The sequence below is a fragment of the Kogia breviceps genome, chromosome 19 (genome assembly GCF_026419965.1).
Source record: "Kogia breviceps isolate mKogBre1 chromosome 19, mKogBre1 haplotype 1, whole genome shotgun sequence".
NCBI classification, from domain to species: Eukaryota; Metazoa; Chordata; class Mammalia; order Artiodactyla; family Physeteridae; genus Kogia; species Kogia breviceps.
Window position 1 is genome coordinate 39,663,561 of NC_081328.1, and position 19,115 is coordinate 39,682,675.

A 19,115-nucleotide genomic window follows, 5' to 3' on the forward strand; every position below is an offset into this window, starting at 1 on the left:
GTGCTCACTTCTTATAGGGAGTCAGCTCAGAGCAGCTCCACCTGCCCAGTTACTCCAAATGCCTCGTCTTGTTGATAACGATCATGTTGTTATAAAGCAGCTGTCTCTGCCACATAATTGGGCTTTCTGTGGATCAAGGTGCAGTTCCTGAAGTATATATAGACGTCTCTCTCTATAAACCAGAAAGCAGATTAAATAGGGCTTTGTGATCTGATACCAGTGCTATAAGAAACATGTCTGAATGTTTTTTACAAGCTTTCTAAAATGATGGGGTTACCTATTTCCAATCTACCCCATGACACTCAGCTTCCTGTGGGCGCCCCATAGCATTTCCTTGCTGTGGGTACTCAGATGACGATGCTTGCTGACTGTCTTGGGCCCTCTGCATGGTGAATTAGTTGTAAGCAGGGACTAGAAGCAAGGCTCTAAGATTTCCCACGGAGTGACTCAGCAAATATATGCTGAGCAAAGATCATAAAATGTTGGAGCTGGGTCCATACTTTTCAGAAAGAGATAAAGGCTTAGGGAGGGAAGAATTTTGCTTAAGGTAACAGATTGGCCAATATTACAAACCTTTTTCTGATGTGTTTTGTTCCAGATTTAGCAGGTCCTCAGGGGCACAAGAATCGGCTATGAGGGAAGGGGAGCTGTGAGAAGGCTGGCTCCCATGCTGTTCTAACACAGCTTCCAGTTCGGCCATTTCCTGCTGGATCTTGAGCAGGTTATCTTGCATGGTATCCCTCTGCTGCAGACACGAGAAACGACACCAAGAAAGTTATACTCTTTTAGAAACTTGCCAGAAATCAACAATATATTACAGCAATTAATTTTAGCATGGGACTTGAAATCACCTAGTATGGAATTATGAGTTCTGGCTGAGCAACTTTTTAAAAATTTATTTATTTATTTATCTATGGCTGCGTTGGCTCTTCGTCGCTGCGCGTGGTCTTTCTTTAGTTGCGGTGAGCAGGGGCTACTCTTCCTTGTGGTGAGTGGGCTTCTCATTGTGGCAGTTTCTCTTGTTGCACAGCACGGGCTCTAAGCACGCGGGCTTCAGTAGTTGTGGCACGCAGGCTCTGGAGCGCAGGCTCAGTTGTTGTGGTGCATGGGCTTAGTTGCTCCGCGGCAAGTGGGATCTTCCTGGACCAGGGCTCAAACCCGTGTCCCCTTCATTGGCAGGATTCTTAACCACTGCGCCACCAGGGAAGCCCTGAGCACCTTTTAATCTGACCATATTCATGCAATTAATGCCCATGAAATTATTTCAGAAAGATGTTAGAGGGGGAGAAAAAATTCCTCAAACTCTCCCAAATAGGCTTGTTTTATTGTGATGTCCTTTTGAAGTTGGTTATTTTCTTTTAAAGCTAGGGAGTGAAAAAATAAGGTACTTAAAACACTTTTAGTATTTAAAATTAGCATGATTCTGTTAACATCTTCCACAGGCTGCATTTCAAAAATTTGGTATTGTGGCACTCATAAGAGATTTGGGTTAGTCCATATAAAAATGTCTAATCTCTGGCTTGTGGGGTCTCTTCCTTTTCTGGGATTCTTTGAACATTTAGTTTCTAACAGACAAGCAAAGAGCTAATTAATTAATTAATCTATTTATTCATTCAACAACTATTTGTTGACCACCTATTATGTGTTAGGCACTGGGGATACAGCCCTAGAATGGTGCTGCCATTCTAGATGGGGACAGGGTACCTAGAGATGGCTGCAGAGAAGAACTGGCTATATGGAAGGATCCAGCAGAAAGAGCCCTCAGAAAGCCTGTAAGGCCAGTTATTGTTTTCAATTCAAGATAATGGGCTCCTCTTGCTTATGAGGCTCCTGATGTTTATTTCTCCATATGAAGAAGAAATCTGCTAAGTCTAAGGTTTTTGATAAGCGAAGTATTTGGTAAGTAAGGAGCTCTCCAACATACACATTTCTTCATTACTTTTAGAAGGAGCATGTATAGCTGCCAGCAAACCCTGGGGAAACAGATTGTTTCACCGTTTCTTCTGATCCTCGCAAATGACTTTGCCCTCTACTAAAAACAAGCCATCTACTTTCTCCTGCTACACTGAGTTCACAGTCTTTAGGAGGTTTTTATGACTGGGAAATGCATTCCCTGCTCCACAAAGGCTTCCACTGCTACCCTGAGACTGCTTTGCTGCCAATGTCCACAGCAGCACCATTGCCACCACGTGGTGTCTTGTGAGTAGTTCCATCACTGATCAAATCCTAGCCAAGGGCTCACCTCAGTATATCTGGAATGAAACCAGGATACCTGATAAGCTTCAAGGAGCTCTATCAGTCACTACTGCCACAACCATCACATCTAACTTCTGTGGCCATTAAATAGGTTAGAAAATCAGAAAAGTAATGGGAGAATTATAGGTAGATAACTTTCCTTTGGGTTTTCCCGAAGCAGTTACTTTATAACTTGGACAAATTCCCCTGCAGGCAATTGACCTGATACATTTGGGAGACTAAACCCAAATTGGTTACCAAGTTTTCTTGATTCTAATTCTTGTGTTTCTTGAATTAGTCCTACTTTTCTTTTCTATTCCCACTGTGTTACTCTGATATCTACTTTTAATACAGCTAAAGTTCCCTAAAAGCCATGTTTATCATGTCTCTTTTTTCCATTAGCTTAGTTGTATACAACTGCTCATATAAAGTTAACACTTTCTGAATACTGTATAATTATTACTCGTTATTGATCTCACGATAAATTCCAAATTCCTAAGCACAGCATTCAAAAGGGCTTTCACGGGCTTCGCTAGTGGTGCAGTGGTTAAGAATCCACCTGCCAGGGCTTCCCTGGTGGCGCAGTGGTTGAGAGTCCGCCTGCCGAGGCAGGGGACACGGGTTCGAGCCCCGGTCCGGGAAGATCCCATATGCCGTGGAGCGGATGGGTCCGTGAGCCATGGCCGTTGAGCCTGTGCGTCCAGGGCCTGTGCTCCGCAACCGGAGAGGCCACAACAGTGAGAGGCCCGCGTACCACAAAAAAAAAAAAAAAAAAAAAAAAAAAAAAAAAAAAAAAAAAAAGAATCCACCTGCCAATGCAGGGGACATGGGTTCGAGCCCTGGTCCGGGAAGATCCCACATGCCACGGAGCAAGTAAGCCCATGTGCCACAACTACTGAGCCTGCACTCTAGATCCCGTGAGCCACAACTACTGAAGCCTGCGTGCCACAACTACTGAGCCTACATGCTGCAACTACTTAAGTCCACGAACCTAGAGCCTGTGCTCCGAACAAGAGAAGTCACCGCAATGAGAAGCCCACGGACTGCAACGAAGAGTAGCCCCTGCTCGCCACAACTAGAGAAAGCCCACGCGCAGCAACGAAAACCCAACTCAGCCCAAAATCAGTCAATCAAAAGGGCCTCCACACTCTGATCTTATCTTTCACATGGGACAACTTTGTGTTTCCTGGGCATGATTTCATGCCTCTGTGCCTTTGCCTTGATTTACTGCCTTTCTTCTCTTTCCACCCGGAAAAAATTCTCATCTTTTAAGGTCCAGCTTGAATATCTCCTTCAAAAGTGCCCACCAATAATACATCTCCTGTCAGGAACAGATGACCCCTCAGTGCTTCATTTATACTGCTAGTGCATTAGTATACCGAAGTGGAATACCTGTTCCTCCTAGATGGATGGAATCCTTCCTTAATCATTTTTGTATCCCCAACACCCAGCAGGCAGTAAGCATTTAGTAAATGTTTAATGCAGAAATGAATTAATGAACAAATATAGTTAATCAGTCTTTGATAAAGAACAGATACTAATGATACCAAATTAGGATTTATCTCCTATATATGTCTCCCCAGTTCCGTATAAACAGACCTTGGGAAAAGATGCCACTTCAATCATTTCGCTTGTTGGAGCTACTCTAGATTTAAGTTAGCCCTGAAATCTGACTTTGGCTCTGTTTTGGGTAGATGCTTGATAAAAACAGGTTATAAAATGAATCTTGAACAAATAGACATATATCTCTGGGAACAAGATCAGAAATATAGAAAACAAGAAGGTAGTTTATTGAATGTCAAATACGATACAATATGGCTAAGGCAGATGGAATCAGAAACCGAACACTACTACAACTCCAAAACACAAGGGATAAAAAGGTGAAAGTCATGTTGACAGAGCCCAAATCCACACTGAGAAAGGATCATAGTAATTGCAAACAGAGAAAAGGCCTCCTAGGGAATTCCCTGGCGGTCTAGTGGTTAGGACTCTGCACTTCCACCGCCGGAGGCACAGGTTCGATCCCTGGCTGGGGAACTAAGATCCTGCAAGCTCTGCAGCACAGCCAAAAGAGAAAAAAAAAGAAAAGGACTCCAAAATCTTTTCATTAATTTAGTCACCATGGCAATCCTGCAGAAGTGGAGAATACAGGTGACAATTCAGGCACAGAACAGGCAGCGGTCTCAGAGGTTTCTTCCTGACTCCAGCAGGCTTCAGTCCTAGAGGGATGTGCTCTTTGTTGAAAACAGGCAGTAGAAGACAAGCCCCCTATCTATAGTCCTCATAGCAATGCCAAGACTCAGAAGTTTAGAACTGGATACTACCCAGTGTTGGCAAAGGTATAGGAAAATGGGAACTACCAAGTACCACAGGGGCTTGAAGAGCACAGCTTGGTTCAGTATTTCTAAAGGACAATTTAATAACATGTATCAAACAGAAAAATTCCAGTCCTAGGAATTTATACTAAGGAAGTCATTGGGGATATGGGCAAATATTTAGCTATCAAGATAATAATACGGGGACTTCCCTAGTGGCGCAGTGGCTAAGACTCTGCACTTCCAATGCAGGGGGCCTGGGTTTGATCCCCGGTCAGGAAACTAGATCCTACATGCATGCCGCAAATAAGAGTTCGCATGCCACAACTTAGGAGCCCATGTGCTGCAACTAAGGAGCTGGCAAGCTGCAACTAAGGAGCCCACCTGCTGCAACTAAGACCCGGTGCAACCAAATAAATAAATAATTTTTTTTAAAGATAATAATACAGTGCTGTACATGATAGCAAACTGTGTCTTGCCCTGAAACCCTCATATTCAGCAATAGGTTGAATAAATCATGGTGTACACAAGGAAAGAATACTATATAGTAGTTAAAAATAAATTCATTGAAGAAAATTTAGTGACATAGTAAAAACAATGTAAGTATGTAGAGTACCATCTGAATGTTTTTTAAAGATAAGGTATACACACACACACACACCCCTGTGTACAACAGGAAGAAGAAAGAATATATACCAATAAGTTAATGGTAATGATTTTTAATGCATAGAATTTAATTTTTAAAATAATTAATACAAGTTCACGGTATAAAATTCAAGGCACAAAAGGATATTCAGAGAAAAGTAAGGCTTCCTCCCTCTCCTCCCAATCACCTATTTCCCCAACTGAAGGCAACAACTATTACCTGTCTTTTGTATATCATACCAGAGATTAATGTTAAAATTTACCGAACCAATCTCTCTCTTTTTTTTTAAAAAATTTTTGGCTGTGTTGGGTCTTAGTTGGGGCATGCAGGATCTTTCACTGTGGCAAGTGGGCTCTCTAGCTGTAGTGCGCAAGCTCCATAGTAGCGGCGCGCAGGCTTAGTTGCCCTGCGGCATGTGGGATCTTAGTTCCCCAACAGGGATGGAACCCGTGCCCCTGCGGTGGAAGCACAGAGTCTTAACCACTGGACTGTCAGGGATGATTTTTATTTTTCTGTATTTTCTAAGTTTTTTATGATGCACATATACAATATTATAAGACTATCAGCTTTTCTCAGTTTTATCTAATCTGGTATTTCAGGAAGTTCAGAAAAAAATGTCATTTTTTGCTAGCAGCTGAAGTTGTTCAAGTTGAACAACCTGAAGTTGATTCAATGTGGTCCAGATATCTCCATTTTAAGAATGTATATACTATAGTTCAGAGATGATAAGTAAATTGCCTAGAGTAACACAGCCAGGTACAGAACTCTCACCAATATTACCACCAGCAACCACTGTGTCCATATTCTAAAAAAATAAGTTGAGGGTCTTCCCTGGTGGTCCAGTGGTTAAGACTGCGCTCCCAATGCAGGGGGCCTGGGTTCGATCCCTGGTCAGGGAACTAGATCCCGCATGGTGCAACTGAAAAATCCCACATGGCACAACTAAAGACCTGGTGCAGCGGAAGGAAGGAAGGGAGGAAGGAAGGAAGGAAGGGAGAAAATAAAGCTGAATGAGCCTGAAGTTTTGAAAGTGAGAATTTAGAAAATTTTGGTGCCACTCCTACAACATAAAAATTAGGAGACAGAGCCAGGTTCTGTGAGGAATATGATGTTAATTTTTAGATGCTGTGGTAGAGGATGCTTTTTCTAGGAGACTATTCTGCCTGGAGTACTGAAATATTCATGTTACCAAATGTTGTAGATATGACAAAGCTGTTACCCCCCTCACAAGTCACCACAATATTGGATATTGACCACTAGGAACAAGAGGTAAAATTGTGTACTTTTTTAAAGAAAAAAGATGACTTACAGGCACTGAAGAACAAATAACTATACGATTTAAAAAGAAAAAACAAAAAGAAGTATCCACCAAACAGTGAAAGGCTAGATAGTGTCTAAGAGGAAGAGAACTCTGTAGGTGTCAATTTGGTACTGAGAAGAAACACACCCCTCCATTTGATACAGTAGTGCTTTCCTATATGTTTTTGCTATAGGGCACATGGGTTTCGAAGGTTTCACTTATTCATTAAATTCAGTATTTAGTGTTCCGCAGTGAGCATGTTGGTATGTACGTGTGTGTATGTATGTGTATGAAATAGGAGGTAACGTGTTCCATCTCGGTGCTTGCAATCCAATTGGAGGAGACAAGTTCCCACACACAACTGTTATACCATTAATTCTAAGAGGTGATATAAGCAAATGTACGAATGCGGGATGCATAGCACCGAGAACACCACACACACATCCCCATGTGCTTTTTACCTGAGTGGTCAAGATATCGCTCTGGGAGGACAGCCCCAAACAGTCTTCAGAGAGGCTTGTTTCACTCTCATACTCGGATGCTGCTTCATCTTAAATGAGAGTAAAAACAGAGATTCAGATGTAAAAACAGCCAGCCAATACTCCAACTCGCAGTACCTGTTTCTTCTCACTGACAGGACAAACTTCACATTCACGTCACACAAAATGATTATACTCTTTGGGGACACCGGATTTCCTCTTAGGAATCGTAAAAACCAGAAGCAAGTCCACCAATAATTAGGGCATTTTGAGGAAAAGCACCTTGGGAGGAACATGTTTAAAGTTTAAGAAGCAGTTACTTTCATTGTACTTGGAGACTCGTAAAATGTGCTCCCCCAAAGGCATAAACATTTAGTTCATTTCTATTAAATGGACGGGGGCAAACACAAAAACCTGGTTCCAATACCTAAGTCTGAATCCACACTCTGCTCTTCTTGGCGATTATCCTCTTCCAAGCCAGTTTCCCTTTCGTCATCATCTGAAACCAACTCCTTGTCACTCAGAACTTCCTGGTTTTCAGACTGATGCCCCACTTGTTTGGAAAAAGGATCAAACATCAAGAAAGGATCCTGGGTGTTTGTATTAGCAGTCAAGTCTTCCACTGCACTGCACCGTGAAGAAAATAAGCTATCAGAACATCTCGCTTCCTCATGAAGGTGATGTTCCTGGGATGCCTTTGCCAATGTTACCTGGTCACTGCAGTCATTTAAGCTATTTTTCAATGATATTAAGTTCTCCTCTGTTTCATTAGATAGACCCTCTGTGGCAACAGCATTATGTCTGGTAGATGGAGACAGTGTATTGGTTACTTTACCAAATAAGTGTTGGAAGCAGGGAAGCTCTTCATCCTCACTAGACACATTCTCTTCTGAGGACTCAGCCCCTCTTTCGTGACCCTGAGCCAAACATGTATGATGGGCTAAAGGGCCAGGGCTCCTTCTGAATTCTCCTTTTTGGACACTTTTGCTAAAAACAGATCTTTCCTTAATGTCACTTTCAGCAAAGTTGCTATTTTCCCTTATTTTGTCATCATTTAAAAACTCATCAGATGTCTCAGAACAAACCTGAGAAGCATGGCTTCTTCCCATAGGTTGTTCTAGGTTATCTGAAATTAGACTTGGGGAGAAATCTGCATTAACAGCCTGAAGTGTGCCTTCACTTTCTCCTTGCCTTTTTATTTCAGGAAGTTGACAGTTACTTATAGGAAGACTTTGCTTATAGACTTCGGGTTGCATAAGACCTAATCTGAGCAAAGCACTTAATTTAGGTCCTCTGTTTCTATCTAGTTTTGCTTGAATGTTTTCACCACTGGAACCTACTTCATTAATACTAGAGCCTACTTCATTAGTACTGGAACCTACTTCATTAATACTGCTTGAGCTGACTTCTTTAAAAGTGCTTTCTCGAATGTTATTTTGGCTAATTGTGCTCACTGTACTTTGAATGATGCTCTCGTCTTCCATTGCTCTTTCAGGTGACCTTACAGGTTCCTCAAACTTTTCCTCTGACAGGTTTTTCTTACATATAGTTTTAACAGATGACCTGATGGGAGAAAGTGATGGTATAAGATATGGGTTTTGTGAAATCCCATGTTTATTTGCAATAATGAGCTCAGTTTTGTTGCTTCTGAACTGTGATGACTGACAAAGCCTAGTTACTCTTTTTGGGCTACGTTTGGCATGATCGCTCGGCTTCTTATCTTTTTGACCAGCAACAGGGAAGTCCACAGTTGTATTAATTGCCCGCACATGCTTGATTTTAGACTCACTCTTTCCCTGATTTTCTTCTTTTTGTCTGCATTCAAGAGGGACTCTTGGACTTTGTTCTCTTAAGGACCCAGAGCGGGCACAGACTGTTGCACATTCCTTTTCTGGATTTGAAAACAGAACAAACGTCTGACGCTTTGAAACCCTGAACATATTCTGCAAATACTGTGTATCAAGTTCATTCTCTTCCATTTCTGCGCTCGCCTCCTGAATGTGGTTAACGTGATGTCCCAGTGGATCCTGAAAGTCCTCTGTGTTGTTTCTAATATCTTTAGAACAACCATGGATAAGTTCCTTGGGGCTTTCAATTGCTGCACACAGACTCACATGTTGATTTGGTGCTGTCCTTGCCTTCCCTAGGGTGTCAGCTTCCAGTAATGAGATACTATCCTGAGTGCCATAATCAGTATCAGGTACCAAGGAAATACTGGAACTCTCTACAGATCTTTCAATATGCAAACCTTTTCCTCCACTTAATGTCAGATCTTTGGGGTCTTCAGTACTATTCGACACTTGAATTGTTCCTAGGTTCTCCTCTCTTTGAAGGCTAGGATTAACAAACTCTTGAAGTTTATTAGAACTAGAACAGTGAGTAAAAAAAGCAGGTATGTTTGTTAAATTTAGTTCTGGATAAGTGTCACTGGCAAGTCTTTTATTTACTTGGTCGTGTGGCTTGTTACTCTTCTTGGCTCCAGTTGTAGGTTCTTTATCTCCCATGAATTGAAGCTTTTTGCCGCACCTGACTGGCATTTGGCTGGAATGTTTTTTCTTCATCTCTTCACTGCTAGAACAACTATCAACTTGTAGTTCAGTATGATTAGGTGGGCTTGGGTTTCTACTGACTACTAGTTCAAGTGCATGAATCTTCCTGGTAGAGGACTTCCTCCCCAGCCTATTTTTAGGTTCTTTTGAACTATGGATATTCAATTCTAGTTCCATATTGCTTATACTGCTGCTTATAGGTTCAGCCTTAGTTCTGAAAGCAGATTCTTTTTCCAATGATTCTGTTAGGTTAGCACTTTTCTCTTTCTGAACACAATCACCTTTCATTTCAGTCTCATGACCATTACTAGTAATATTCACCCCATGACCATTCTGCTCTGTTTGGTCAGTTCCCTCAATTATTTTTTCAGGAGTCTTTGGAATAACTGCCAAATCGACTTTCTTGATAAAATCCTCAGGATGAAGGCCTGATGTACTTCTCCTTTTACGCTTTAGTTTATTTGTGAGGGGGCGCTCTTGTGTTATCTGAGGTTCTACAGTAGATGCTCCTATAATTAGATTTTCAGCTATGTGGCTCAAGTTAGGGAGGCTTGCCTTCCTCCGATAGGTTTTCCCAAATATTTTATCTTCAATATTACTCTCTACTGGTTTGGAATGGACTCTTTCACTTTCACGTATTAAAGCACCATGAGGATCACTGGCCATTAAGTCTATTTTCTCTGAAAAACCCAAATATCCATCAACTTCCTTTGGAACTTCCACTGCACGAGCTACTTCAGTGTTTGATTCAAATCCCCCATCACGTAAGTCGTTAGAAGTTAACATTTCATCACTTCTGGAAAACCATTCATTAACTTTCTGTATGCTACTATTCACTGCTATCCAAGGAAACTCTTGGGAATCTCTAGGACTGTCAGAGCATGCAGGTTTCTGCTTATTCAGTTCTTTTCTCCCATATAGGGGATCAGCATTCAGAACTACCTTTTTCTCTGTACTGCGAGTCTGCCTATCATTACATGTGTCCTTACTTTCAGCCCATCTGCTCTGTTGGCTCTTTGCTAAGACAGGCTGTTTGCTTTTATTACAGAATTCAGCCTTTTCTACATTCATTCTGTCTTTAGTGAGTAATAAACTGCTGTTTTCATGCTGTAATGAGCTGGCATGAGTATCTGTGCCACATGGCTCCACATGCAAGTTTGAAACAGAAATACCCTGATACTTTTCTGGATGCTTCTCAGTTTCATGCTTCTCAGTGGTGGTCAAATCTTTATTACTGAATTGATGATGTTCAGCCTTTGTTATGTCCTTCTCAGAAAACTCACAAGCAGCTGGAAAAAAAAAACACAAAAAAACCAAGGTGCTTAAAAACTGAATCATTATGAAAAATATATGTACGTAATACAACTTGGTTGAGGGAGAATGAAGGAACTGCCTATTCTTAGAGAAACCTCAACTATCAAGTATACTGAAGATGTAACTCATACTCTTCTGCTTCATTCCTATTTATCTAGATTCTCATTATTTCCATTCAAAATAATTAGAATTTTAATTTCAGAATTCTCCCTACTCATAAACCATATCTCCTAGCTCGCTAAACTCTAACAGTGAATTAAAAGCACAGTTTGAGACTCACAGACATGGAGAACAGACATGTGGTTGCTAAGGGGGAGGGAAGGTGGGGGAGAGATGAAGGGGGAGTTTGGGGTTAGCAGATGCAAACTAGTATATATAGAATGGATAAATAATAAGATCCTACTGTATAGCACAGGGAACTATATTCAATATCCTGTGATAAACCATAATGGAAAATAATATTACAAAACACATATATATATGTAAAACTGAATCACTTTGATGTACAGCAGAAATTAACACAATATTGTAAATCAACTCTACTTCAATCAAAAAAAAAAAAAAAATGCAGTTTGGGCATCAGACATATAGTGCTCTGTTCTATCTTCAGATTCATACTCCCTCTATCTAAATACCAGTATGCAAAGTACGAAATAAAAACACAGCAGTTAAAAGTAAAGGCAACAACCAATTACAAAGGGTACTGTTATAACCATATCAGTCTAGTGCCATTGTCAGGCTGTACCATGACATCTGAGAAAGAACGATATTCTAACTCTGCCAAGAAATGTTGTGAATTATAAACGTCCCAAATGGTTCTTCAGAATAATCTAATTACAGTACCGCATCTACCTATTCTTTCTTTAGTGCCTGTTAAGTTGGAAGACTTGCCATTACCCTTTTTTGCAGGATTCAAACTGGCTTCAGCCTTGGCTCCTTGAGGGGTGATTTCTAACAGTTCATGGTCTCCTACACTATAGGGAAAAGATAGAAGCCTTAGTGAGAAACAGTAGTTTATATGTGCACATAGTTGTCACATGATCAAGTATTTTAGCTCCTCTAGGTAGGGGTGCAATAAGGGTGATCAATTTGATTCCCTTTTTGCAATCTGCGCGCTCCTTTGGTAACTTCTAGTCAAAATGAAATGGTCAAAGACTGAGAACATACCGTCACAAAAATCAGCAGTAGTATAGAACATTGCTTTATGGACATACAAATGAGAACTAAAATTTAAATGATGGCCAAATAATAGCTAAAAGATAGTAAAGAGAAAACCAACAAAACTTAAAATATATCTTAATGAGAATACAAGTACAAAGTTATCTAAACAAAGGGAGCACTGGGATGGGACAGACATTCCAATAGAATGCAAAAGCACACCACTTTGCAGCACTGCCTTCTGTGCTTCTTTTCAGGCTAAAAACCATTTTCTCCCAATTGAGAGATCAGGAAAAAGTCATTTGCAAACAAAATCTGATTGGCAATGACACCATCACAGATCTTAGGGTCAAGCAGTAATTCCTAAGGAAAGCAATTTGACAACCCAGTTGGGGCTGCTTGTAGATTATGGTTTAATTTATGTAGACAAAGTTTGAGTTACAGACGGAATTAAGGAACAGAGGAAGGAAAGAATTGAAAACTGAGTGCTCTAATGTTTTCAACAGCCACAATTATCACTGAGTCAACACTACCATACATGAGGAACTAAGCTAGGGCACAACCATCTGCTGGAAGCAAGTCTGTGCATAGTTCTACTGTTACTTTAAACTCTTTCAAACTCGTTACTAAGAAACCAACCAACGAAGCAAAAAGGATATTTTCTGGATTTCCCTGGTGGCGCAGTGGTTAAGAATCCGCCTGCCAATGCAGGGGACACGGGTTCGAGCCCTGCTCTGGGAAGATCCCACATGCCGCAGAGCAGCTAAGCCCGTGTGCCACAACTGTTGAGCCTGTGCTCTGGAGCCCGTGAGCCACAACTACTGAACCCGTACGCCACAACTATTGAAGCCCGCGCACCCAGAGCCCATGCTCTGCAACAAGAGAAGCCACCACCATGAGAAGCCTGCACACCGCACTGAAGAGTAGCCCCCGCTTGCAGCAACTCGAGAAAGTCCGCGAGCAGCAATGAAGAACCAACGCAACCAAAAACAAACAAACAAATAAACAAATAAATATTTTTAAAAAGAATATTTTCTCAGCTAGAAAATGCGATTAAAGTAGATGGTCTTTAAGGTCTATTCCAATGCCATGATTCTAACCTAAAGGAATACCAATCCTTAATATTAACTAGATACAAAAATGCCAGCTTAGAAAAAGGCTCTCTTTGACTCACCTGAAATAACTGGCCTTATTAACTGTATCTTCAGAAGAATCAGATCCTAAAAAAATTCCCCAAATACCCCCAAATAACAAATCAATAAAAGGATTTTTATTGAAAGGGTTAAACTCAAAAAATACACTTGTTGCAAAACAAATCTTCAAGAAATATTTACTGAGCACCCACTACATGGCAGGCACAATGAGACATACGTCAGGCAATACAGATAAGTGGTCATAAGCACAGGTTTGAATCATGACTCTGTCACTTACTAGCTTTATGAACATGGCAAAATTTCTTAACCTCTCTGTGCCTTAATTCCCTATCTGTAAAATAAGTATAATAGGAGTAATCACCTCAGGTTTGTCATGCATCTTAAATGAGTTACACAAGTAAAACACACCAGTGTGTACACTACAGTAGGTGCTCCTAAATATTCTCTATTATAATTATTTTGATTATTTTTATGACGCAATACCTGTTGTCTAGGAACTTATGATCTTAAAAGGGGAAAAGGGCTTCCCTGGTGGCGCAGTGGTTGAGAGTCCGCCTGCCGATGCAGGGGACACGGGTTCGTGCCCCGGTCTGGGAAGATCCCACATGCCGCGGAGCGGCTGGGCCCGTGAGCCATGGCTGCTGAGCCTGCGCGTCCGGAGCCTGTGCTCCGCAACGCGAGAGGCCACAACAGTGAGAGGCCCGTATACCGCAAAAAAAAAAAAAAAAAAAAAAAAAGGAGGGGGGGGAGACACAAATTTCGAAAGAATCTGATAAGTGCTATGGCAAACATCAGTGCTTGGGAGCTCAAAGGAGGGCCGTTCTTTCCAATTATAAATATACTCTAAAGGATAAGACATAAAGAGACCTGTTTGAACTGAGCTCAGCTGTTCTTAAAAGTCTTTCTAGTCTAGTACAAGTTATCTTAGATCCCTCCAAATGCTGTAGCCCACTCATCACATTCTTTCTTAGCCCTACTCTCCATATTTCCAAAGTATATTTACATATACTTATAACCAGACATCCTTTCTTTTGCTCTCTTTACAAAGTAAGGTTCTTTAAGGTGAGACCTGCATCTTTTACATTATTTATAACACACCATAAGGCTAGTAAAATTATTTTATTTTCACTTCCCAGAGCTCCCTGCCACTGTATAACTTGTGACCAAGGTTTTTGGTAAAACTCTTAGACAAAGAATCCAGCAACTATTATTCTAAACTTACAAAATCTGAGACTCTTACCCAATTCAATGTAGACGGACTTATTCTGAGGTTGTATCTGCTGCTTTGTCCTCAGAGATCTCACAATTCCAAGGTTAGAGAGCTGGACACTAAGACTGGTTTCCTGCTAAGCAGTAAAGAATGATCAACAAATTGTTGGCCAGTTCTGTGCTTTTTTTTTCTTAACAGAAACTCAAAGCCATGGACAAAACAAATAGACCATTATCAATTAGCTAACATTTATGACACCTGAAAAAAAACACTTCACAGACTACATACCAGAATGTATGAGTTTTGTGTGCTTTGAATACTTTTGCCCTCTCTGTTGTTCTAAATTTTTCTAAATTAAATATGTATTATCTGTATAATATTTTTATTATTTATTTATTTATTTATTTATTTATTTATTTATTGTATAATATTTTTAAAGATAAGGAAAGCATTTTTTTTCTTTTTGGTTTTGTTTTTCATTGTCTTGCTTTCTTTTTTAATTAATTAATTAATTAATTAATTATTTTTGGCTGTGTTGGGTCTTCATCGCTGCACTCGGGCTTTCTCTAGTTGCGGCGAGCGGGGGCTACACGGGCTACTCTTCGTTGCGTGTGCAGGCTTCTCATTGTGGTGGCTTCTCCTGTTGTGGAGCACGGGCTCTAGGCGTGGGGGCTTCAGTAGTTGCAGCATGTGGGCTCAGTAGTTGTGGCACATGGGCTTAGCTGCTTCGTAGCATGTGGGATCTTCCCAGACCAGGGCTCGAACACGTGTCCCCTATATTGGCAGGTGGATTCTTAACCACTGTGCCACCAGGGAAGTCCATTGTCTTTCTTTTTTTGTTCTATGGGGAAAGCATATTTTGAAGCTAATACTTTATATTATAGCATAGAAAGGGAATGAGGTTGATTTAGTACACGTTTCTAATCATATCCGATAATAGGGGTGGTAACTAAGATAAAGTAAATTTTTAAAAAGGATAAATGAAAATAAAGGAAACCCAGCAAGCCTAAGAATATTCAGTACAGGAGAGAATATTTAGAAATGGGACCTTACTCTGATGAAGCTTTCCTTCTTCTTTTTAAGCCCTTCAACATCTACCGAAAAATGAATGCCGGTACTACGAGAACTATTTTTTTAAATTAATTAATTTATTTATTTTTGGCTGCATTGGGTCTTTGCTGCACGTGGGCTTTCTCTAGCTGAGGTGAGCGGGGGCCACTCTTCGCTGTGGTGTGCTGGCTCCTCATTGCGGTGGCTTCTCTTGTTGCGGAGCACAGGCTCTAGGCTCGCGGGCTATAGAGCGGAGGCTCAGTAGTTGTGGCTCATTGGCTTAGTTGCTCCGCGGCATGTGGGATCTTCCCGGACCAGGGCTCAAACCCATGTCCCCTACATTGACAGGCAGACTCATACCCACTGCGCCACCAGAGAAACCAGAGAACTATTATTTTTAAGATCTTCATTATTCATTCACATATGAATAACAACAGCGTAAATCTCTGCATTTTTTTGACAGTTACTCTTTTAACTTGAAGTGATTTTCAAATGTTAAAAACTGATTTTTTTTTTTTTCCAGTTAACTTTTCAGAGGAAATAAAATAGAAGATATTTCCTTGTCCCTGGAGAACTGCCATAAGATGGTTATTTTAAAAACTAGCAAGCTGACCATCAGTGTCCTTGTGGCTATCTTAGACAGATATGAACAAAAATATGTTCATCAGAATGAACAAAGCACTAAAACCAGGGACCTTCTCTCGTCTCCTCTAACTCTTGTTTGGCCACTTAATTTACCATCTTCCCTTGTTTACTGACTTTTTATGTAAATCCATAAGCATCTAGCATACTCACCAACTCACAATAAAGAGATGTTATCAGAATACACAAAAATGGCCTTACCAAGGTAGGATTTTCAGGTTCACTCTGTTGAAGTCTTTTGGTCCGGTTTCGGTAGCCCACACTGTGAATGATAGAAACTTCTTCCTTCAGATGCTCAGGAGAGTTATTTTTCTTTTTTGAAAAGTTATAACTGTTTGCAACTGTGAATTACAAAGGAAAACATTATTTTTGCAGTTAGAAAAATATGTATTAATTGTAAGCAAAACCAAGAGAAAGTGTGTGTATGCTCTTTGTTGTACAATATTAAAACAATGCATTAAAGGTTGCCTATACTTTTTAAAAAAATGAGCTTCAGAAGTTCTACTGCTAGGAAATGAACACACAGACCAAAGTTATTTCTACTCCTTTTTTTCCCACCTTAATACTAACAAATTTGCCTATTAATACCATATTTCACTGAAACTAAGATACCAGTGATATAAAATGCACCATTATTTTCTGTACCACTAAGAAAGAAAACACTAAATTAAACAATGACACCATTGATGGTAAATTGCTCCCAATTTTGGAGATGTGCAAATAAAAAAACGTGCATCTTAGGATGGATAAAATAAGGTGTGAGACCAGTGGGAATGATTTTAAAAATAGATTACAGATAAAGAGCTAAAGTTAACCTAGACCAAAAGGTCTTATCACCTATTCATATAAAATAATTCCACAAACTTCCATTTTAATAGATGACCACTTGAGCATTAGCCCCTGGTGTTATGCAACACTTACTCTGCAATCCTGTGTCAAGCTCAAAAGCATGAATGATCTTCAATAGCTCTTCAACAAGCTGGCTAAATCTTGTACTTTCTTGTAGGCTTCTGAAAGTAAATTGTTTGAAAGACACACTTAGCAAGTGATTACCAACTTTTTAAGGACACCAAAATAAGGAAAGACATGTAAACAAATAAAAAAAGAAGTAGCAACAGTTAAAATAAAAACTATGAAAAGAACAGAGCTATTAGTGACATCACAGTAATCAAAACATCATTGACAGCAGAATAAACCACATAGCATATTGATTGTTTTTATAATTATTTTTGGCCATTCAAACTTACCAAAAGCCTATAACTATCTAAAATAATAGTACTTTGAATCCACAGTAGATATAAATCCACTGCATAGAGAACTTATTATTCTTAACATCTGAATCCCATCCACCCAAACTGCCACTTCTAGATCTCAGGGATTTCTGCCAAATGATGATTACATTATTTCAAAATCACAGATAGATAACAATGTCCAAAGAGAGATTTTGGTTTAGTACAGTTGTCGGACAATATAATTTATTTATTCATTTACATATCTGAGTGACTACTATGTGTCCAACACTGGAAAAACAGTGTTGACTGAGACAGACAAAGCTAGTGCCCTAATAGAGCTTACATCCTGGCCAGAGGGACACACAATATATAAATGCATTGCATATATGTGTGTGTAAATAAGTAGAAATATACGCAAGGAAGAAAAATAAAAGCAGGATCAGGACAATGGAGGCAGGGTGGTACAGTCCTATATTAGATAAGACTGCAAGTTCTTGCATCATTTAGAAGGATTAGAAAAAGGCAATGAATTGCTAGTACCTGTATAAGGCAGATGTACTGCAAAATTTTCAGAAAAATGACTTTAGAAATAATTTACCCTGTCAGCTAAACACCCTTTTTTATATATTTTTCTACTGATGAGTGGTTTGATAGGAATACCAGCTATGTTATTAAAGAATTTATACTTTTTCCTGTTGTTGTCACTTCCAACCTCCCAACTACCCAAATTATATACCTTCTGGTTATATCATTCTTACACAAAGGACACTGTGAAGGCCCTTTCTTCTGGTTGAGAAGTTTCAGCATACAAAATCTATAAATTTTAAAGAATGAAAAGAACAACTCAAGTTACATTTTTTTTTTTTTTTTTGCAGAGAGAATATTCAAAAAGCAAATAGCCATGAAAAGATAATCTCACAACTGCCCTTAAGAGCCATTTTAGGGGCTTCCCTGGTGGCGCAGTGGTTGAGAGTCTGCCTGCTGATGCAGGGGACACGGGTTCGTGCCCCGGTCCAGGAAGATCCCACATGCTGTGGAGTGGCTGGGCCGGTGAGCCATGGCCGCTGGGCCTGCGCATCCGGAGCCTGTGCTCCGCAATGGGAGAGGCCACAACAGTGAGAGGCCCGCATAACCCCCCCCCCCAAAAAAAGAGCCATTTTAAAGGTAATGGCAGGTGAATTACAACCAATGGCCTTCTTTAATTGTTTTTAGATGCTGTATAATCAGAAAACAAACTATATAAGCAAAGATCTATGAAAACTGAACTTACATGCATATGGCTTACTGTTATGATCAAATAAAACTTATTAAAAGTTAATATGGCATATTTAATGATATACTCATAATTATTTCATGCTGCATAATCAGACGTAAATGGTAAGTGGTTCAAGTAAAATGATTATAATTAGTTTAAAAACTCAGCACCTCAATACAAAAGTTACAGTAATCAAGACAGCATGGTACTAGCATAAGGATAAACATATACATAGATGGAATAGAATAAGAGTACAAACATACATCTATGCTATTGTTGATTTTCAACAATAGCACCAAGACAATTAAATGGAAAAGGAATAATCTTATCAACAAATAGTGCTGGGACAGCTAGATATCCACATGCAAAAAAATGAAGATAGACTCCTACCTCACACAATACAGAAAAATTAACTCAAAATGGATCACAAAACTAAATGTAAGAACTAAAACTATAAATGTTTGTGACCATGGGTTAAGCAATGATTTCATAAATAAATAAATGGCAAAAACACAAACAATCAGAGGAAAAATGGGTACACTAGACTACATCAAACTTAAAAACCTCGGTGCTACA

General features: G+C 39.8%; 1 protein-coding gene across 2 annotated transcripts in view; it reads right to left on the reverse strand.

The window, feature by feature from the left end:
- Positions 1-19,115, reverse strand: part of BRCA1 (BRCA1 DNA repair associated) — a 60,469-nt gene that overhangs the window by 25,823 nt on the left and 15,531 nt on the right. Inside the window, exons 4-12 of one of the 2 annotated variants that reach the window (XM_067020706.1) lie at positions 18,021-18,098; positions 16,974-17,062; positions 16,254-16,393; positions 14,391-14,493; positions 13,171-13,216; positions 11,736-11,812; positions 10,697-10,813; positions 6,958-7,046; positions 574-745 (exon numbers count right to left, since the gene is read on the reverse strand). In XM_067020706.1, coding sequence (XP_066876807.1) covers positions 574-745; positions 6,958-7,046; positions 10,697-10,813; positions 11,736-11,812; positions 13,171-13,216; positions 14,391-14,493; positions 16,254-16,393; positions 16,974-17,062; positions 18,021-18,098 — 911 coding nt within the window. The remainder of the gene's footprint in view (positions 1-573; positions 746-6,957; positions 7,047-10,696; positions 10,814-11,735; positions 11,813-13,170; positions 13,217-14,390; positions 14,494-16,253; positions 16,394-16,973; positions 17,063-18,020; positions 18,099-19,115) is intronic. The other variant, XM_067020707.1, reaches the window with a different exon arrangement.